This window comes from Calonectris borealis, chromosome 2 (genome assembly GCF_964195595.1).
Source record: "Calonectris borealis chromosome 2, bCalBor7.hap1.2, whole genome shotgun sequence".
In the NCBI taxonomy this organism is placed as follows: Eukaryota; Metazoa; Chordata; class Aves; order Procellariiformes; family Procellariidae; genus Calonectris; species Calonectris borealis.
The window spans coordinates 9,378,122-9,400,918 of NC_134313.1; the positions used below are offsets into that span (position 1 = coordinate 9,378,122).

The 22,797-nt window shown below is 42.7% G+C and overlaps 1 protein-coding gene across 1 annotated transcript in view; it reads right to left on the bottom strand.

The window, feature by feature from the left end:
- Positions 1–1,158: 1,158 nt before the first annotated feature.
- The window catches only part of CCN4 (cellular communication network factor 4), a 33,607-nt gene continuing 11,968 nt past the window's right edge, over positions 1,159–22,797 (bottom strand). The window contains exons 2-5 of the mRNA XM_075141128.1: positions 7,938–8,217; positions 4,056–4,313; positions 2,067–2,260; positions 1,159–1,536 (exon numbers count right to left, since the gene is read on the bottom strand). Of these exons, the coding sequence (XP_074997229.1) occupies positions 1,237–1,536; positions 2,067–2,260; positions 4,056–4,313; positions 7,938–8,217 (1,032 nt within the window). The 3' untranslated portion in view covers positions 1,159–1,236. The remainder of the gene's footprint in view (positions 1,537–2,066; positions 2,261–4,055; positions 4,314–7,937; positions 8,218–22,797) is intronic.

Below are 22,797 nucleotides of genomic sequence, written 5' to 3' on the forward strand. Positions count from 1 at the left end.
GACAGCTTTTTTCTTCTCTTAGCTGACATCTGCATGTGAAACCACTTCTGCAGAAAATGTTTACGTTGATGTTTACTCTAAGCAGCAGCCCAGTTGCAACAGATGCACCTGGGCTATGGTGGGGTTGTCTTCTCCTTTTGCATCGACTCATCCACAGAGCTGATGAGAAGTCTAACACCTCTTTTCTCATTTAGCACATGTCTTCTTTCCTCTACCCCAACCATGTAAAACAAAGGTACGTGTCACTGGCAAGGTGGCAGTGGGAAGCAGGACCTGCGTGCTGGCAACACCACGGGGAGGAGGAGGTGGTGGTCTCCAGACACAGACCACACCATTTCTATGTGAATAAATGGGCATATGAGGTATTGTTGTTCAACCCTCATCTGACTCTCTACATTTCATCCTTCAGCTCTGCAGAGCTAAGATAATGGACAAGAGGATCTACTCTGAAAACATGAGCTCTGGGCTGGCCATTTTTGGATTCAGAGCATTCAGGCTGCTCAAGGTCAGAGCTGGTAGAGAAACTGTGAGAATGTCCCTGGCACAAGACGCTCCAAGAGATTGAGGTGAGTCCAAGGAGAGCAGGTCACAGAGGATCTTTGACCCAGCCTAGTGCAGTGAGACAGGGACTCTTTAAACAGAGATTTCAAGAGAAACACTTGGTTCTTCCCATGAATTTCACCATGGGGTGGGATCTGACTGAGAGCGACAGAGGGGGAGTTTCTAGGACTGATCTCAGTGTGACAGAGACCTGAGTCTAGTCCCAAAGGTCATGAGCATCAAAGACTGAAGTCTAATGTTGAAAATAAAATACATAGGTCAATGCTCATTTTCCAACTTAAACCACATTATTCAAGAAATGACAGTAACGATGTCTGAAGCTTGTGTCTAAGCTACTGACAGCCATACTTTTGCTGTCATACTAGTGTACTATTCTTTCCTTTGGGCAATTAAACTGCTGGCCTAATAAATGGCAGTGCCAACAGGACTGTCATTTAGGTCCTGGAATCTGTGCACAGAGGAATTTCTGGCTGTTGTTAATGGATGGAGGTCTATTAGAGTTGAAAACCCTGCTCGTTCAAAGCCTCTCCAAAACCAGTGTGGCAAAACAAGGAGATTTAACATCCTAACTCAGGAAAAAACAAATTGTACATTGGCAGTGGATAAAAGATTCTCCTTTTATTTTAAAACCTCTGTAAAATCAGAGCAATGGGTTAATTCCAGCATTCAGCCAATTTAATTAGCGATCTCAGAGTAATCGTGGTAATAAGCCAAGTCGGCAAAGATGTCATTGGGGTTCTTGCAGTTCAGGTTGCAAAAACAAGCATTGATCCACATGATTTTCCAGGAAAACTCAGTTCCGTCTGGGCACTCAAACCTCACTTCAATAGTCTTGGACTTGTAGGGTGTGCAGCACCTGTTGTCTGTGCAGACGCCACAATATTTGGGTCTATAAGGACTTTTGCTCACACAACCTGAGATGGTGTAGTTCATTGGTTCATTGGCCCTGTAGACAGCCAAGCACTTCTTTCCAGGCTAAATCAGAGAAGAACAAAAAAAGAGACAGGTTAATATTAATTGCTGACAGAGGTAGGACACACAAACTCCCGATATTTAAAGGATTTTAAAGCTGTTAGGAAGCATTTTACAGCCCTGGTCTAGAGGGTGTGACAGGTTCACATGTTTAGACATACAAAGCCAGAAGCTGCCGGTAGGATACTTGCAAAATACAGTTCGCAGCCGTGACCGTAGTGCACCATCGCTTTTCCACTAACGGAGTCACAGGCCTGTCTGAATCAGCAATGAGCACAGCGGAGTTGGCTTCCCTTTCCTTTCAAGGACCTTTTGGCTGGAATTAAAGCTCTCAGGGGAAGGTTTCCATACCAGCGTGTGGAAGCACAGGAAGCACACATTTTTGATCTCTCTGCAGCACAGGGAGTCCACATGTACTCTCTAACAGCCTCCAAGACCAGAATTGCAGCCCTCGGAGACCTGAAAGCTGCCAAACAAAGGCTGACCCCATGTCCAGGCGAAGCTCAAGGGGCACGGGGAGAAACAGTCCCCACCTTAATATGCTCGGTTATATCCACCTCGCAGGGCCGCATGTTGCACAGGCGGCTTTCCTTCAGGAGCCGGCACTGGTCGTTGTCGTTGGAAATCCTGGTGGAGATGCCCAGCCCGCAGGTCTTTGAGCAGGGACTCCAGGATGAGGTGTGAACGATGCAGTTCTTCTGCCAGGCTTCATCCTCTCCCTCGTACGCTGCAGAGACCAGATTAACCCCACATTATTCAGCCAGTGCAGCTTTCCATATTAAAAAGCTCTTCCCAGCTCATTACACATTCAGGCCACTAACCCAAATAATTAAAGCACAGTGAAGTGGCTCGGCATTCCTGCAAACCTCCTCATCCCACCCCCTTTGCCGCTGACCTACTTGTGTCAGACCCTCCAGTGCTGCGAGCGCTCAGCGCCAGGGCTCTTTTCTTTATTTCCCTTCGCAGCCTCGCACAAGGGGGTCCTTGTCTGGGACCCCCAGGTGCTGCCACAATCCAAACACTGAATTACAGAAGCCTGCGCCAGCCGGTGCAGAAAAGGGATGAGATCTGATCTCACCGTGAAGGTTTATTTCTGAGCCCATTCAATTGATTCCCTGTAGCAGAAAGTGGTTGACAGTCTTTGCAGGATGGCCGAGGGGCTTGGGAAGCAGCCACAGCCTTTCACTGGGAGGAAGAGCAGCTTGAATAGCTCTCGGGGAGCTCGGCAGCCACTTGGAGAAAGGGTGGGCTCTGTTTTGAAAGCAGCCGACAACCCCAGTTCAGGTTCCTTCACAGCCTTGGCCCAAAGTCCCTCCTGGTCTGCAACCCACAGTGCAGCCCACAGGCAAAACTCGGAGAGAAACTCTGCTGCATCGAGCTTGCTCACTATTATATTTGTTATTATATTCGTTATTATATTAAATGTAATAAATGCTAGTCTCGCCTCTATAAGACTTCTATTTATAAGAGAAAAAGTCAGGCAAGGAAAGCTGTGTTATGCCCATTTTGGGACACAGGCCATGAAGGCATAAGGCCAGTTTCAGTAGTAGATGTTTTGAATTTGGACCTACCTCACAGTTCAAAGTGAGAAGTGAGGGATAAACTCTGTGGTTTTTAACCCACAAAATAAGGACTAAGGCTTTGTTTTGTGTAACAAAAATACAGACCAAAGGTTGGGGAAAAAACCCCTTACCATCAAGGAACCAAAATCCTGGTTTACAACAAGCAACCTATGTCTCCGTGAGCTCTGCTTTTGTGAGATAGTCTCTAAAATAGGGCTAATGTGGCTAATGTCACTACACTGCATCACAGGGCGTTATGAGGATAAATTTAAGACAAGGTAAGCCCATCTCAGGCATTTGGGACCATGTTTGAATCAAATGGTACCACCTCTGTGCAGTGGGCTATATGACCCCCGCTATAAATGTGAGTGTGAGGAAAGAAGAAACCTTATGTGATACATAAAATAGGTAGCTCAATAATGTCATCAGTCCAGAATTGCTAAAAAGCTATACTAACACAAAGACAATTTAGCCCAATTGGCAGTGAAACTTCCACCACAATAACTGTTTTTAAGGTGTTATGTAAGTTTGGGACTACTAAGATACAGGGGCTTTAAAATCATATTGCTAAAACAATATCACCCACCAGAAAGCCTGGGTCCCAAATAAAACTGAGCCCATTCTATTTTCCAGAGGGCCCAGACTGAAAAAAAAAAATAAATGGTGAAGCAAAAAGGACTTGTGACATCTTCAAAGTGCCAGCAGATGTGTGCTTCAAAGGGGGCTTTGTCACACAAGCATCTTTGATGAGTATCATATTGCTGCTAAGGAGTTCAAGCACACCACTGGTGTTTGCATGTCCTGCCCTTCACTACATGCTGTATAGGAGTCTCTGTGCCTTGTTCACACAAAGACTAGATGCCTGCCAGGTCTGCCAGTACAAGCTGATGCTTTGGTTGAAGAGACTCTGACTTCAATTCCCCGATGATGAAGGAGAGGTCCACCTCACTCCCACCATACCTGCAGAGGAGATGTGGCGTGGAGATGTCTTCCTGATTTTCTTGGTGTCATCACAAATCCACTGCTCGCAGCACTTCCCTGCCATCTTAATCAGCTTTGGGTTTGGGCACCAGACAAGGGGAGGGCGTGAGTTTGTGCACATGGGAATACAGCCCACAGCCCCATTAATGCACGTGCAGTTGTATTTGCAGTTGGGCTGAAATGTGTCCCCATTGTTATACCTGACTCCATTGAGGACACATCCTACACCGACAATCTCTGAAAGGAAAGAAAAAGAGAGAAAGACACACAGAGCACCATTAAAATACTGCTGGCAACAAACAGCGTTGATGTGCTTCTTTACCAAGCTGCTCCCTGAGCTAATGGAGCCAACGAGGAGACACGGCTGTGCTGCAGGGCAATGTATTCAACGTGATGCTGAGCCAAATGTGGTCACACCATCTAGGAAACTGTTTTCATTCTGAATCACAGCAAAAAATGAATCTTTTAATGCTTCATGGAAAAAAGAAGTTAGAAAATAAAACAAATTTTATCCACAAATGCTCACTTAAAAAATCATTTCATGGCATGCTGGTAAAATACTCACAGTAGGAGCAATCAAAGTAATTAAAACAGATACTGAGTGAAATTTGAGGTTTTCAGGGACATGTGAGACGACTACACAGAGTTGCAAATATGACACAGCTCTTCGCGACACCTGTACCTGTCTGAAGCAGAAGGAGGAGGACAGCCAAGGTAGCAAAGGAGCACCTAAAATGGCTGGATTCCTATATTTAGGCAACTACATCCCACTCAGTTTATCACAGAACAGTTTTCTTGGAAAATGAAGTAACACATTATAAAGCCATGAAAATTAGTATTTGATGTATGTTTTTAAATAAAAATCACAAAAAATCAAGCTTTTTTATTGCCCATGAACAGGAATCACATTGAATCAGGAAATAAGACACAAGTTGTATAAAGTAGCAACTCTTTTTTTCAAAGATATGGACAGTTATTTGGAACCAGGGGCAGAAATCTTCTAAGGGAAAATTCAAACTTCAGTTTCTTGTTTGGTCACACGGAGGCAGTGCGCACACACCGATCAGGTTGCTCAAGTTTTAAGTTTGGTGGGAAACGGAGCTGCAATGTGGCTTACTTCAGGGCCAACACAAATTGAAATACTGGATTAAAATTCTGCAACGGCTTCCTATTTTTAGAATGGGCTGAATGAAAACATCAAACGCAAATCCCTTGCTTCTGCAGAAAAATGAGACTTGTTGGAATTTGAAGCACAGATCCAGATCTCCAGTTTGTGCTCAGCTCCAATTTTGATAATGCTTCAGCCTTTGTGTTGAAGAGACATCACTCAGTGCTGGAGCCGGAGCTGAGGACTCAGTTAAGCTTCTAGGTGTGCACACGGATTGTGACAGTTTAAGAAAATGCTGCATTTCCTGGTGTTTTGCTACCAGCATGTCCCTCCTGGACTGTGTTAACTCAGCCTCCTGCAGGTCTCATACATCAAGAGGTTCATCATGAGAACATCCCCAAACATAGACAAAGGGGCTGTTGAATGCCTTCATGCAGAATTACGCTTAACCTGCAGCTAAGTCAGGCGATTTGGGAGCACTTTGCAGTTCCTGGCCCCATGTGCACAACGCCTGCCTCCCCACCTGGGCATGTGCTCAGCACCCTTCAGTGTGGCGAAAAGCCAACATCAAAAAGAGACCTGTAGTGACTCCCAGCAAGCTCCTATCTGATGTCCGGATGACCAGATCCTGGGACACACCTCAGCACGCCGGTCCAGATACAGCCTGAATTTCCCATGGTTTCACCCCATTCCCTTTCCCAACACCAGTTCCTAGCTCTTTCAGGATCTTTACTTTCCACAAATTATATTGTTTTTGTAGTCCTGCATGCACTGGATTCTCTAGACCCAGCTTTTGGCATCCAGCTGCAAAGCAAATTCCTCACAGCCGTTAGTCCCCAACACGCAGCACAGGAGTCCCGCTCTTGCCTTCAGTCACCCTGCGGCCAGGGCAATAGCTGGGGTGCTCAGAGTGGAGTGACGCAGCCTATACGGGACCCAGCGCACGAGAAAGAACATGGCAGCAGCTCCTGTCGTGTGCATCTACCTGGATGTTGAAAGCAAGGGGAAGACCACAGTTTTCTAACGCAGCCAGAGACAAACTGCTTCACTTCCTAACCATGGAAAGACCTACTTCGCACGTCCCTCAGCTGTGCACGCCACAATGCCACTCACCATAGAGCCATAAATGTCACATGATAGGGAATATGTTGTCATGGCAGTAGGCATGCAAAAGTGTATTGGATTGGGAATCCTTCCAGACCTCACTGGGGAAGCTGGAGCTCAACCTTCCTACATCACGCCTGTGATGTATGGGAGGATTACAAAAACCCAAAAAATTCAACTAAGAAAGCAAGCATTTAAATAAATATACGTGAAGGAACGTGAAGGTCTTTAAACAGGCCAGCTGTAACAATGTCATTCTTGACAGATGTTTGTCTAACCTGTTCTTACAGACCTCCCATGAATGCTCCACACACACTCCAGACAATACATTTGAATGATCTCATATCCTCTTTTATTAACCTTGGATCTTTTCTAATCTTGAAAGTCACTGCTTAAGCTTACGGCTTCTTGCACATACATTCTCTTGCTGTTATTTTGTCCATATCCTACAAAAATCTGGTTAGACTTTCTGCATGCTTAGTTCTTGTGGCTGAGCTAATGCAAAGCCAAGTTCATTTCTTACTACACTTTCCATCCTTCTTCTGCTGAGGAACGGCAAACCCTAGTATCATTTCTGTGAGAAACTGCCAGCTACCCTGAACCTCCGTACTCCTCAGACTTGCCCACTGTTTTCAGTGTGGATCAGTTATTCTATCTATTCATCTCACTATCAGCTTTCCTTCAGGTTTTCTTCCGCCTTTACATTTTCTATTAGTACCTCATTCAGGGTTATATTCCAGCGTAAAAGACGGTCCCTCTAAATGGCTTTTTCCTGTTTATGAATCTAAAGCCATAACCAATATGCTCTAATAACTTGCTTAAACAGTTAGCATCCTTTCTGATCAGCTATCTGTGTGGTTGTACTCATGATCCTTTCCCTTTTAATCATTCCCAGAGTAATGATTTTCAATCATTTATGACGTTTATGAGCAGATCAGATTCCCCCCATGTTCTGGATCTCAGAACAAGTGAATATATACTTGACACACAAAAAAGTACTTCATTTCTTTTTCCTCTTCTTGAATAAAAACATTCCAGTCACATGAATTATCCCACCAAGAGTTTGTTACGACAGGCAGGAAGAAATCCTTCTTCTTTGTGATAGCTGACATGACTGAAACCATTGTAAGATTAAGGCTCAGACCTCAATATGTCACCAAGAAACTTTGCTAGGAGATGATTCATCCCTAACCCTCTTGATAGGATACCACATGCTATCCTTCCTGGGGATCAACTGTAGGGAATAAGCCAAAAGCGTCTCCTTAATGTCATGGTTTTCATGTAGATGCCCATATTGCTTGTCTTTCAAGCCGTTGCATACCTATCCTTCCTTCATCCCCAACCCACTGCAGCACCTCCCCCTGTTACGGGGAATACAGAATCATCTACTTGCAAATCTGAAGACCTTCAAATGTTGGTTGCTCCTTGCTCTTGGCTGCAGCCAACTCAAAGAGCAAGAATTCAGATGACATTTCTCATCCGGCCAACTGCCCTGAGAATGAAGACAGCTATAAGGAAATGGAAGATGATCAATGTAGGAGTTGATGAGCGTACAGTCAGGTATCTAATGAGATAAATCTCAGCCATTGCTCAGACCACGGGGAGCTGCCAATGTATATCTAAGTCAAAAATATATGTACATCACTTACGTGCACATACTCCTATTTCGTACCTAGGTCTGTCTCCGCTGTAGTCACAGTACAAGCCCCTGTGGAAGTCACAGGTGTCGGCCTCAGTGCAAGTTTCTCCACGCTGCTTGGCACAGGTCTTGCAGCAGTCGCAGCCGTCTGTGACCAGGCTGACGCCTACCGAGCACCGGGGCGGGGACTTCGGACACTCGCACGGCCACTTACAGTACTGAGTCCGCGTGTAGGCCTCTGTCGTGGCAGGGACGGTGGGGGTCATGGTGGTGGAAGTCTGGGCAATGGCCTATAAACAAAGAAACACAGCTTGGAGAGCGTTCCAGAGAAAAGTGGGCTGCGAACCCTGTGGTGATTAGTCCTCAATAAAAAACCTCTCGGGTCTAAAGAGACTGCAAGGAAACCAAAGAATTAATGTCAGAGAGCCATGGAAAGGGAGCAGTCCCTGCTCTCTTGTAAACCCTTTCAGATACCAGCTGAGGGCAAATGCTCTTCAGCTTGGACTAGCACCCGTACTGCATAGCCCCAGTCTGCTGGTACTCAGCCTTTCCAGACCTCTACTCTCTAAACAGAGGTCTCTCTCCATATAGGAACACAGGCACACATGTCAAGACCCCTCTGACTGATACATGAGAAGAAGGTGTGACATGTCTCCAGCCTGTGTCACCCTGTGGTGCTTGGTGCTGTCAGAGGATTGTGCCACCCCATAGCGGTTGTGTCTGTTCATTGAGACATGGCTCCAGGGTCTCTTGGTTACTCAAAGGCTTCCTCAGGCAGCAGCAGCTGCCCTTCAGGTCACCAAGCAAGATAAAGGCCATCATGTTGCAGTATGAAAGCATGTGGCCCTGTTGGGCCTCGTCTTCCTCAGGTTTATCTACATTTGTGTGGGTCTAGCAACCAAAACATGGGATCCCATAAATCCATGAGGAAACTGGGAGCAGGCCTGTGAGCCCACCACCCTCACAGACACCCAGTCATGGACCTCTGTGTTGTGAGGATGAGCCGAAACCCACTGGCCTAGCACTCCATCACGGACCTCCTGAGGATGTGTTGGCCATTTCATCTCTTCTTGCAATACCACTAATAACACAACAACTGCTGCCTTACAATATCCCAGCCCTTTGACTTGAATAGAGATGAGGTTAGAGACAGGAAAACATAACCTCTGAAACCAAAACCTGCCTAACTGTCTGTGCATGTCTTGATGCACAAGCGCACCCACTTCTGTTTAAAAAATGTTTTGCTTGTCTCCACCCCTATAGCACAACACACATGCAGTTCAGCTCCCTGACAGAGTCCCGGTCCTAAGCAATGAAGCTACACTATGGCTATATCATTTAAAAAAATTTTTAAAATAAAAATAATTTTTAAAAAATTAAAAATAAATAAGTCATGCATTTCCTCTAAGCACTCTGACAAACACCGTTATCCATCCTTTGCAGTGTCCAGACTACCATATTCAGCAGAATTGCTCTCTGTGAATCCTAAAGTAGTCATGAGGCTCTTAGGTCTGTCTGTGATGGGCTCTTCCAGGTCTCACACTGTGGTTCCCATGATGTTGCCCTGGCCCACACAGTCAAACAATTGGGATGTTTCTGCAGTGATTTTCCACTTCCACCTTTTAGCACATGCTTTTGTCCTACATGGAGTCACTGTGGGACCTATAAGTCGGATGAGTGTAAATGAAGCTTCATAATGTTAGTGTTTGTCCCATTAGTCGTACACAAATATTTGCCAGCATGGTGAGCAAGGAAGGAAAACTTTTATGGGGAGGATACTGCCAAGTTTCTGTTTCCTGATCTCCATTTCCTTGGCAAATAAGAAAAAACAAAACTGCAAATTAACTAAAAATCTGATAATCAGATAAAAAATCTGATCAAGGTAAATCAAGATAGAAAAGGGATTTCATGTAATGCAGTGATGCTACGCCAGTAGGCATTAAGGTTACTGTTACCGAGATAACAGAGTGCTGGGGTACCTTAGCTCACAGCAAAACCCAGAGAGGGCAGAGATTCATTGCCTTCTGTACTCTCCAGTCCCTGCAGAGCAAACTCTGGATGACATTTAACTCACCGCCCATGCTTGTGGTGCAGGAAGGGTGCAAACCAGCCCAGTGACAAAGCAAAGATGTGTCTTCTACCAGGATCACTGGTAAAACCTGAGCTGCAGGTCAAGCAGGGCACAGTAGTTCAGGCACAGAAACAAATGGGGTTATTTACAGGCTATCAACAGCAGCCAGGACATGACCCTGCTTAGGCACTTGTGGTCCAGAAGCCCCTTTATGTGACAAGGTGTGAGGGCTGCAAGGAATAAGTGTGTAACCCTACAAAGTTCAGATGAGGAAAGTCAAGAAACTACTAAGGCAATCCCACATTCCTGGCTACCTTGTACTGTACCATATATTCCCCAGTGTTTTGTCCTCTTTACAGTTTCAGATGTCTCAAACAAAAGGCTTTCCATCACCTCTCCATGAAGAAAATGCCCCAACCCAAGGCTTTGTGGGGAAAAGAATCCCCAAGAATTGCGATCCCACAGCCAACGAGATATCCATCAGGATACCTCTGCAAAGCCCTTTTACTGTCTTCTACAGCTTCCTTGTTAGCAGACTCAAATTTTATTAAAGTACATATCTAAACCTGCTACTGCTGTATCTGAAAGTGTATTTAAGTATCTTAGTAATTAGTTAGCCTGTATTTAGAACACTGAATTGTTAACACATTGCTAATCACTGCCAAATAGGCAACGTGTTTGCCCTGGGCATAATTCCCAATTCCATTAAGGCCCCCTTTACAAACAGTTGGCCTTAAATTTGCCTTAAAATCACATTTAAACTCATGTTTAAACTAAAACATACCAATATAATCTACTCCCACTTTAAGGCTCCTTGATGCTGCCAACGTTGTTAAAAGAGGAACATTCAGATCAATGAAAAGCCCTGGCTTTTTAAAAGTAGTATTTTTCATTTCACTCACAATAATTTGAGTAGGTGCAATAATCTGTCACTTGAGAAGAGAGGCCTCTTCAAGTGCAATAAACCTATTTACTTTGTTGCTGATCATTTAAAAAGTGCTTAATAATCAAATCCAGATACACAGACAAAAGTCACACAGCTATTTAAAGAGCCCATTGCCATGGCCCAACCCTGTAAGTAAATCCCTTCACAGCCCCTTGTTTCTATTGTCAACATGAGCAAGCAAACAGCTCCTACCCTGTGTAGATATGAAAGCGTCTGTGAATCAACACACGTAGCAAGGAGGAACCCTGCTAGTCCTATGGTTTTAGTTAATATGTGAAGGACTAAGGCTGAATTCTTGTGAAGGACAGGGTAGCTGGGAGCCATTTGGTGGCTTGTGATAGACAGGAATTTAGAGTAAATAATTTAACAGCCCTTCCTCTAGGTCTGAAGCCTGAGCTGGCCAAGGAAGCTTTTCAAGTGTCCTTATAGTGACTAGCTGTTATAGTTCTTGGACATGCCAGCTGAAAAGTCCAGTGGTATGGCTGAGTAAGCCATAGGAAGGACACTTAGTGTGGGCTACACGAGCTTCTTCAAATAATCAGTGTGGACAGGCATCAAAATACTATGACTCCTGTATTTTGCAAATAGGGAAGGCATGGAGAGATGGAAGTGGCATCATGTCCTAGGCTCCATCGCCACCCGACCAAAACCCAACCTTTGGAAACTGTTGTCCACTGGACACTAGAAAAAGTGCACAACCTGTATAGCTTCCAGGCCCTCCTCCTCTCCCCTCCTAAGTCCCTCAGAGCTTTGCTATGGGATAAACAATTCTGTAGATTTATAAAATTCTTGGCTTTTCCTTTTCCATGGTCAGCTGTCATCACTGGAATATCTAAATCTCTTTGGAAAAGTCATTCAGCCCTACTACTTCAACGTCCCAGAACATTTTGGGATGTAGACACTTTCTTATTAATAGGTATGATGGTTAAGACATCATGAATAATGCTTTATAAATACCACAATAAAAACAACTCTTTCCACAGGTGCTATCAACAGGAAATCACACTGTAATGACCTTCGTCAATGGCCAGCCTTAACTAGAAAAAAACAAAGAAACAAAGAAAAACCCTCATGTAAGTTAAGGTTTCAGGAATCACGTCTTTAATATAGGGTCAATATAATGTATAGGAGGACAACGGTTTTGTAAGAAATCCAAAATGAGAGTGAAGAGAAAATTAACACCAAAAAGCACAGTGGTGGGGATTTGACAAGTTTATTTTAAAATATCAGAAAGAGAAAAGAATGTGTCTGCTAGGAAATTAATTTTTCCAGGTACTGGCAATTAACTTGTTTTGTATAATTACTCTTTAATCTCGGGGTCTGCAGATTTGATATCTTGGATGCGAAGGAGAAAATATTCATGAGCTCTAATTTTGCTACTTTTGGAGGTACAAGCCCATTCTCATTAAAACAAGATGAAGCCTTTCTCACCCTGCCATGGCTGATAACTCTCTATTGAAGTCGCTCCTGATTTATGCTTGGCAAGCTCCAAAATGACCTTCTTTTTTGCATCTGCAGAGAATAGTATTTCTCTAGCAACAATTTCCAGCTAATTTCTGTGTTCACATTCAAGAGAAGAGAAGGAGAAAATAAAAAATGACTCACTGCCTGCCAGGGCCACAAACTCAATATTTTTAATAGCCATGAGTTTTACTATCCAAGTCTTAAAGATACAAAATGGATAGCAGCATTTAGCAGCATGTTCTACCTACTGGCAAAGTATATTTTCAATTTGTTGGAAAATACTGTAATTGTAAGTTTGTTTTAGTTTTGAAAACTGGAAAGACCAAGTTACGATGTTGAAATTAGTGTATACACTCCAAATTGCAAGCCAGCCAAATATATAGCAGCACTTTTACATAATGCATGAGGAAACCTCCAGCTTTGCTTTTAAGCAGCAAAGCCCTAGATGAATTGCAATATATTCCTTTGCTTCCAGTTTCTACAGGTGTTTAAAAATATATTCATGAGTATTGATTTCACTGTTTCAGTGCTGCAAGATCTTACTCTTAATGCTTTTTTCTTTCAAGTATTTTTCTCATCACGATGAGCTGGGTGAAGGTAGGGAGAAGCTATCCATGTTCTTCCCCTCCAGTTTATTCACGGGAAAATGTCCAGAAAGGATGGTGACTTCTAAATTCATTTCCTCTGGCTATTGGCAGAGCTGGGGAAATGGTTATGAGAAGTTGGCAGAAAGACGTCTGCTCAAACCATAGTACCTTATCATCTCCTGCTGTTTTCTTCTTGGTGGTAATTTTCTCTAAAAGAAGGGCTTTTGAGCTCACTCTTAGCTGCACAAGCTGTGTTTTGCAAGGCACATGCCATTGCGTGGACTCCTTTTAATTTCCCACGGTAGAACACATTAAAGGAATATTTTTAACCTACATTTCTGATACTGCCTTTCTGAGCAAATGCCAGATGTCATTGGTGGAGGGATAAGATGTGATCTGGGTTATCCCCTGTCCTCCATCTCTGACACATTCACAAGAGAAAACAGGCAGTGAGGAAATCTTTATTAAAATGTCCTCCGTACTACTATGTGATCAAATCAGCTGATTTGCAGACTGACCCAAACACCCTTACCGGTGGGAGTTCACGCACCAAGGCCTGACAGCATCAGCCTGTCACTGTCTAGAAATAACTCCAGATTTTGCAGTTTGCCTGTCCTAAACAGGGACACTGAGTTTAAAAACACAACTTTTAGAGGACACCTAGGAATGCATCTCCTAGGAAAGGGTTGTGCATTTCTACTGTCTCCCTGCCAGACAACACATCTGCTTTCTCCTGCTTCCACCTACTGGCTGAACTATTTAGACAGGACAAGCAGAAACGCCTGTAGAGCCAACTCCAACAACACGTACCACCTTAAATTAATGGTTCCCATTAACCAAAATGATTTTAAAAGGCACCCCAGGAGACTCACATCCACATTCACAGAGTTGCAAACATCCTACTACTAACCTGACGTAGCACAGTTCTCGGGGGAACACAGTGTCTGGAGCTTAATAAAGAAGTAAAAACAAAAAGACAAAATGAAATATAAATAATCTATTAAATAAAGCCACATACCCTCCCATCTCTCAGTTGCATCTCTGGGCAAGCATAGAGAATGCTTATCTTCATCCCAGAACAGACAGGGGTTAACAACTCATAATGCATGTCAGAGAGATGGGCACATTAGCAATGAAAAACAGGACCTGGCTTACATCAGTGGGCTTAAACCAGGCCCTCAAGGTAGAAGTTTGTTCCTTGATCTTACTCAGTTGGAACTTCTGAGCTGAATATTGCTGAATATTTGCATTATTATTACACCCGAAACAGATGAGTCGACAAAGAGTCAGTTCTTATAGCAAGATCAGCAGTAATCACAGTACCGTCAGGACTTCCTCGCTGTTAAACTCTTGCTACAAATCCCGAAGTCCCCATGAATCCTCATAAACTATCACAAGGTAATACTCGTGACAAGTGAGCCAGCGTCAGGACAGAAATATAAATCAGATTCTGCAGGACATGTAATGGTAAGAGGAAAATATGATTATTCGGGGCTCAGCTTCCTCAAAGCACGCATGAGCTTCTAGATACCTCATTAAAATTGATCCCAGACATGAAATTTCCAGAACATATTGTAAAATAACAGACTCTGAACCCAGAAAATATAAGACAGTTTTATAGATGTCAGATGCCAGCTGGATTTATTCTTGCTATGCACTGTAGGCTGTGCAGGAAGGAACGTTCTGCATGAAGCATAACATTTAATAGCCTAAGAAAATAAAATACCCACAGTGAGTCAACCATTAATATTTCTGTAGGTCTGTGAGTGATGAACAATAAACTTCCCATAACCTTATTTTGGGAAACGTATCTGTGGGAAGAATGTAGGCAGATGTTTGGAATAGTCTTTTCTAATTCAGTTTAGACAATTACAGAATAAAGATTACATACATTCACCTCTTTGCCAAAATATTGCTTATGCTGGCAAACTCAGTGTGGCCTCACGTTTTCTTCACATTTTTCCATGGAGTGTTCAGAGGGAAAGAACTTCCCTATTAGAAAGCAACCTGATGTTTCACATTGTCCCAGTAGGAGTAGCACTCGCTTAGACTAGGGTGACCTAAAAATGTTTGGACATCATTAACAAATTGACACTGCCACCACAGACTCCACTAATTGGGATATTAAACAGCATAGTTTCTGTGCTCTAAGAACATTTTAATGTCTTGCGCTGCACATGTTCAGTTTGTGCAGCTAATGAGCTCATCCAGTGAAACTAGCTTGAACTAGAGTCTGAAAAGTAACAGGGAACATCTGGAGGAGCAAAGAGAAAAGTCTCCAGAAGGGACAAGCAGACAGACTTCAATTGTAGGAAAGTGGAAAGTGCATTTGGACCATCCAAGGTCAGAGGGTTACAAACCATGCTAAAACTGTACAGAACAAGATGTTGACATATGAGCCACGAGCTGGGTAACAAAAACAGTATCACAGTTCCAGCTCCCAGACAAGAGCAGACTGCTTTGACAGAGGTTTTACTTTGCAATTAGCCATGTTCTGCATTTGCTTATCTCCTATTTTTCACTCATGGTCTTGAGATCAAAAGAAAGACACGTTCTGTCCTCTCACTCCCTTGGGGACACTCTGTTCCAAGCTGGGCAGAAAAGTAAAGCAAGTAAAATTAAGAAGCTCTACTTCCCCCCCCCCCCCCCCCCCCCAGCAAGAATAGCACAGATTTCATGGCATTTTTCAAAATCATTTTGGTTTTCATGATTTTTCTAATAAAAATAGAAATCTACATTTTCGAGTATCAGCGATCTTCTGTTTCTGTTCCAGTGCAGAGCATTTTGACTTAAAACAACTTTCCATTTTAAAATTTTATTGTTATTTAAATTCTCAAATGTGAAACAGTTTGCTTGACCTAATATCTGTACTTCCTTAGAGCTGCTGATGGACTGACAAAGTTATGCATCCTTATTTCCTTTAAGCAGCAATTTTCCTCCCGTGTCAACTTTGCACTGCTATTTCCCCCTTTCTGAGTTGATCACTTTATTTTCCAATTGTCAAAGTGTCTTCCTCCTTGAAATCCTTACTAAGGACTAGTTACTTGTTCTCATTTTGCCGCTGTTTAATGGTTTGTTTAGACAGAATATGGAAAAGAATCTGGTCTTGGTGAGATCTCAATAGATTAATTCACTTCCTGGACTACAGTTTTGAACCCTCACTTTAAATCGAGTATCAAGGAATTGGCAGTCCCAAGGATGGCAACCAAGATGGTCCGAGACCTAAAGGTCATGACCCAGGACAAGATGCTGAGGGAGCTGGGCTTGGGCAGTCTGCCAAAGAGGTTAATGGTGATCTAGTTAGAGGTAGCAGAGGGTATATTAATGGGCAGCAGCCACAAAATGTAGTTGGGGAGGTTTAGTCTCAACACCTGGAAGGCAACTTCTTCACTAGAAGAGCAGTGCAGCACTAGGAATTCTCCATCCTCAGCTGTTGGATTAAAGACCTCCAGAGGGCACTGACAACCAGCGTTTCTGGCAGCCTGTGAATGCAAACCTTGCCAAAACCACGCGTGGAATATGCCCATAAACCCAAACCACCAACAAGATATCTTCATCTGTTCTGTCCTGCATTTTGCCACCTGAAGTCTGGTTCTGGCACACAGAAATAAAAACTAATCTTTTTGTTAAATGGTGCATTTAATACAGACAAAAGAATTCTATTTTGCAGGTCCATCTCCTCTCACATCATGAGCACAGTCAAAAACGCTATTTGGCAGCTAATTATTATTTTATCTGATAACAGGAAACGTACCATAAGTCTGGTTTTGTAGCTGGAAGATTTCAAGATAATAGAAGGAAAGAGAAGCTGCTGCTACTGCTACTTTAATGGCCCCTTTGGAACACATGGCATGTGTGGATTCGTCCAAAAAAACATAACTGCCATTTAATATAGTGTTGTATCATTATATCAAAGCCACCTCAAAACTCTCAAAGAAAGATGAGCATGAAGACTGCACTGCTACATCCCTGTGCTTAAGCAAAAAACAGACAGAACCTACAACTTGTCTGAATAAACAGCAGCATTTCCAGGTAAAGAGTCCCATCATGAAAGGATATTTTTGCACCAAGCATGGCATGTTTTGGTAATTGTAGCTTATAGTATTTGATGAGATCTGTTAGACAGAGAATGCAGATGGAAGACATATAGGTCAGCAACATCCTTAGGACCAACAGAAGACGACGGACCTTTGCACACTCTGCCACTTTCAAAATCCTAGAAAATATTCCCATTACATTTCTCTGAGTGCTATAAACTGATTCATAGAAATAGATGCATATCCTATTTGGATATATGGATATATCTACTTCAGGTCCAGGGATCTGAAGCAAAGTACAAAACAATACACTGCACAGAGCAGATACTGCTTTAAATCACTTCCTCAAGGAATTAAGTATTGAATTCCCTGGGGACACATTATCTTCCTAATCTGTTTTCTTCCTAAAGCTGATATCAAGCTTTTAACCATATCACAGGGTACCAATGTCAAAAAATTGCCTCTTAAAATCCCCCCCAACAGATTTAATTAGACATTTTGTCACTAGAATGTGCCAAAAAGGATCTCAAGAAAGAAATCTGAAGTCCTTTGCAACAGTGAATCTGAAGTCTAAAAAGAGGAGCAAGCAGTAGAATGCTAAGCACACACTTCTGAGCATTTTTCCTTCTGACTCAAAAAGCAAAAATCTACAGAACAAGAACACAGACACACAAAAAAAGACTAAAAACTTTTAAATAAAAGCAGAAAATTCAATAGAAATGTAGCTGCAAGCTCTGGATGACTTCAGACATACAGAACATGGCTGGAAGGGAGTCTGCGCCCATGCACACCAGGTAGACAGCAAGCCAGAAACATGGTGACCCATAAGCTAGAGAAATGATAAATTGCTCTAAGCTCATATTAGAAGTTAAAGTGAGATCAGCACAAACGACCTTGCCAAATTTATGGTGAGATCATTTAGCAGGAGTGTGGTGATTAGCTAGAGGCCTCCTTTTCCCAAGCTTTGCTGAGCTTATCTCCCCAAATCCCTGGAACAAACCCAGCCTAACTGAAGGAATTTACTAGCTCAACATGTGGAGCGGAGACATTACTTGCCAAAACATGTATACAAAGATCCTTCACACAGATGATACTAGAGATCATGAGGGCTAAAGCTAGGAGGATGGAAGAAACGAGTAAACAAATCTGTAATCTGTTAACTTTTCTAGATGATAGTCAAGACCCTGAAGTATCTTGGAGTACAGGATTTGTAAGCAGAACAGAGGAGACTGCAAATGGAGTACACTCAATGTACTCATCATCAGATGTACCAGATCCAGGACACTACTGTGCTGGTTTTTATGATCTGTTACAAGAGACAAGCCTGCCCAAACTGTTTATAGCCTACCAAAAGGAGAAGAGTGGAATAAAGCATCCTGTTTCTTTGACATCTGGGAAACTTAGATCTAGAGATATTCTTACGCAGATGCTCAGCTCAATCTCAGTGGTAGTCAGGTGTGCAATGTACCTGAGCCTAAGGGATATGCAAAAGGACATCAGAAGTCCACAAACTGAATGCCATCTAGTATAAAACTAACCCCTTAAAGCTGGCACCAATCTCATAAATGAGTTCTTCATAGGAGACTCTGACCTATCTGGGGATCATGTTAGAAATCAACACCATCACTGCTTTCAGTCAAATGAAAAAATAATAAAGCAATTCCAAAGAGGGCATCTAATAAGACAAAACTTTACCAGCAGGGAAAAACCATAAAGTGTGGTATTATTATTATTATTATTATTATTATTATTATTATTATTATTAATTATTAATTAAATTTTTTGAATGCTGCCATTACTTCACCTGAGCTACAGGCTCAACCAACAAACAAACCAACCAACCTCCACGTCTCTCAAGAAAGAAAAAAAATGCTGTTTTCAAGACAAGTCCACCAGGAGGGCAAAGTTTTGGAGTACACAACCATTTGAGGGTCAATTCCTCCCATTAAAGTCACAAAAAGAACTTTTTTCTTCTCAGTGAATGTAGAAGCTACTCAGTTCTTACGTACCCAAGAGGATATCTGATCAGCTTTCTCCCAGAAAAGGCAAGAAAGAAAAAATCCCTCTCACAAGACATATTCATTTTTGTTTATGTAGGAACATAGCTGGAGAGGAGAGTGGGAGGAAATCAGATTTGATTGGGACCTGGAGGTGCCAATGCAGGAAGACATATAAGACTACTAAAAGGAGCCAACGTAAGCAGCCTGCTTTAAATGGCAGTTGCTTAAGAGAAGGGAAGTTCCTTTCTAATGTAGACCTCATAGCCACACTGTTGTTGCACATGGATGCACCTTGTGAGCGTCTCACAGTCACTGGGAAAGGATAAATGGCAGCCAGAACAGCACGACTAAAATACGAATGCCTTAAAAGAATATTGATACTAATGAAAGTCAGATGATTTGCACAGTCAAGTTAATTTAGAGCTAGTCAACAAATAAAAACCACTGACAATCAAGCACATATGCAAAATGACTCCAAAAATGTCCCTCAGCAAATCACCAGCTCACTGTCCAGTGTTGTAAAAGATTACAGATTTGGTTATAAGCAGCTACCACATTCGCAAGACACTCAGTAGATCGGTGGGATCTTTTGCACTGGTGAGATTATGTGTAAAAGGTCCCACTCCCTCAGCTTTTCCATGCAACTAGCTGTGCTTGCAGCTGCTGGACGCAAACCCTGGGCCCCCTCTGCTGAGAGCAGAGGAGGAGATCATTGCACTGACTGCACAAGGGACCTGATAGCTACTGTAGATAAAATGCCTAACTTTAGGGCTGCTAAAGGTAGGGAAGGTAAACTCTAGATTGAAGGACTAGGGCATGACTTTGCTATTTGAACTCGGCTTTTAGCCTCTCTGTGTCTGCAGAACGGGGGTGGTAATGCTTCTTTTGCTACAAGAAACAAACTCTGAAGATTGTGAGCTGCCCAGACCATGGAGGAACATGCAGCTGCCATCAAGGGAGATGGCAGACAGAGAATAAGGGCGAGGGAGATCCCAAGAGAGATCCTCAATGAAGATATCAGTATGGATAGGGAGAGGTAGGAAAGCCAGAGCTGCTGAAAGGGCTATAGACCTGTGGTTATGCTGGTGATGTGCCTGGGAAGCACAAATTTCTATCCATTCACCCATAGAAAAATCAGTATTCAGATTGTAGCATATGAATTTTACTGAATATGACTTTCAGAGGTGTCTGGAGAACTTCAAATGCAGGGGGACACCACAGCTGAGCACCTTCAACCCATCTACTTTAGCAAAAAGACAATGTTTCTCCATTTTGTTCACATAAGAGGAATGATTATGTGACAGCCAGCATATTCATCATATATATTGGATATACTTGTAGCTCCACACCAGTAGCAGAGAGGTTTTGCTCAGGATGCCACAGCCAGATGCAGCCAGGTCACCATCAATGGGTGTGATACCACAGATGCCTTCAATTAAATAACCATACAATACCAGAATGAAACCAGACACAGATGTGATGAAGATTTTGTTCTGGTATGAAGGGCTGAAATACCCTTGGCATGTAATTTATCCCAAGCTGAAGTCCAGTGGACACTTTCTCAATTCATGCAATAAAAATTCTGTATACAAAATTTTGGTGCATCAGTCTTCTGCTGATCCCCTTGCCAAGGAACTTACTGATTGAATTGTAATTACTGTGAATTAAACTTAGAAGGTATAATTACTTTCTCCTCCATGAACACAAAACCAGAAAGTGGGGGTTGCAAAGGAGAGAAGTGTTTTCACCAAAAGCAAGAGGAAATCCTGTTCTTTTCGAATAAAGTGTTAAACCGCAACAGGATGTGAAATGTGTGGGGATGTGCAAAAAAAAAGAAGACAAAAAAAAGCTGCTCTGGATGGAGACAAGAGGGGAAATTTGCTTTAAGGAGAGAAACTGGTGATGCTTAAGCAACACAACTGCGAGATTTGAAGGGTTAAACTGTCTGTTTACTGAGCCATCGAGTAGGAAACACACAGCTGTATCAACAGGAAAGTGGAATCTGGAGTCAGAAGTGCATTTTTTAACTTGTGCTTTTCTTCCTTAAATCTACGAAGAAGATTAACAGTTGAGATATAATACAAAAAAGAAAGACCTCGGCTGTGCAAGTTCTGCAGCAACGAAGTATGGAGAGGGGAGAGAGCAGGCTCCAATGTGCCGGCAGCTGGACGGCACTTATCAGCAATAGCATCCACTTTCCAGGCCACCACGAAGAAATAAAGCCTATTCAAGGTTCAAGGGAGTCTCACACCATGGGAATTTACTGGCTTGAGGGTGACTGCCAGGCCCTAAGGTCAAGCTGAGCCAGAAGCAGCCAAGGCACTGCGGACCAGACCTCCCATGACTGTCCATCTCTCAACATATACCCCCACATTTTGGCTGGTCTCCAGGCCACTTGTCTCCTCCCTCCTCTACTCTCCTAGGCTGAATAACCCTATGAAGTTATAATTTTGATTTCCTATTTCTCCATTTTTTGAGCCAAGCTCACAGCCTCAGAGGAGTGTCCAAGTCTCATTGGTTTCAGTTTGGATTCAGTCACAAAGCAGAGAAAAATAAAGAGATATTAGAACATTTATGTGATCTGGTCTCAGGTTCCTGACCCTACACAGAGCTCCCATTAGCTTTCCAAGAAAACAGTTGAATTCAGTGTTTTAATTGTAACACACAAGGGCTTTTCTTCCCCACCGCCCCGCCCCCCCCCCGCCCCCGTTTCTATTACTGAAACTATCTGTTAATGTACTGTGTAAGCCTGGGACAACGTTCATTGTCTGAAACCCCTCTGGCTCATCAGAGCAATAGAAAAGGCAAGAAATGCATTTGGCTTTATCAGAAGGTGAGAAAAAAATGTGAGTTTTGTTACTTACATGGCACTTGGGGTATATCCTTCCTACTGGGACTCTTTTATTGGGAAAACCAAAATACAAACACACAAGCAAGCAAATCTTTTACAAAGAGACTGATACAAAATGAGAAGGAACAACATTTTTTTTTCCAAATACACTCATTTTGTAAGCCAACAACTAATAATTTCAAGCCTGCTACAAACTGCACTGTGGTTGAGGGGAGTTTAGGGCTGACCCTTGGGGACCAGGGTCTCACACCCCATGTTCATAGAGCCCACAACCATTAACTCCTCAAACCAGATACTGCTTGCTTTTTTAGTGAATTTTCAGAAGAGGATGCTGGGGTTTTACATTCACTCTGCTATGTTTTCATCTTATTTTTCATCTTTAAGAGTGATTTAGATCCATATCCTGGTTTTTTTTCAGGTGATTACCCAATTCAGGGTACATGTTGATCTATCATGTCATGCAGTAGATCTTAACAACATCAGATAATCCATTTAGGTAGCAGTTTTGCAAAAAATGAGTGAAAATTATAGGGAGTGTACATCACTTAAGCTTTAATAGCATTAAAAGGAAATAAGATGACCACAAAAAATTATGAGATTAAAAGATACAAAAAAGCACTGGGGCTTTCCACAGGCAGAGGCTGAAAAGCCAGGGCAATTCCTAGGAGGCAGCATGTACATTTGTAACATAAAGATCCTTCGGAATGACTACTACTCAAATACCTCATATAGATTTATTTGACATTAGTAAGAAGGGAATAAAAGAATGGTTTCGTTCCAAAACGGTGCTCCTTCAGCACTGAACTGGGGTTCATGCGAAAGTTCGCATCCACAGATGCCCTGAGATCTTCTCTGCAGCTCCAAATTGAAAAGTTTCTTTTTAATAGTTTGGCTACTTGATAGTATTCTTTAAA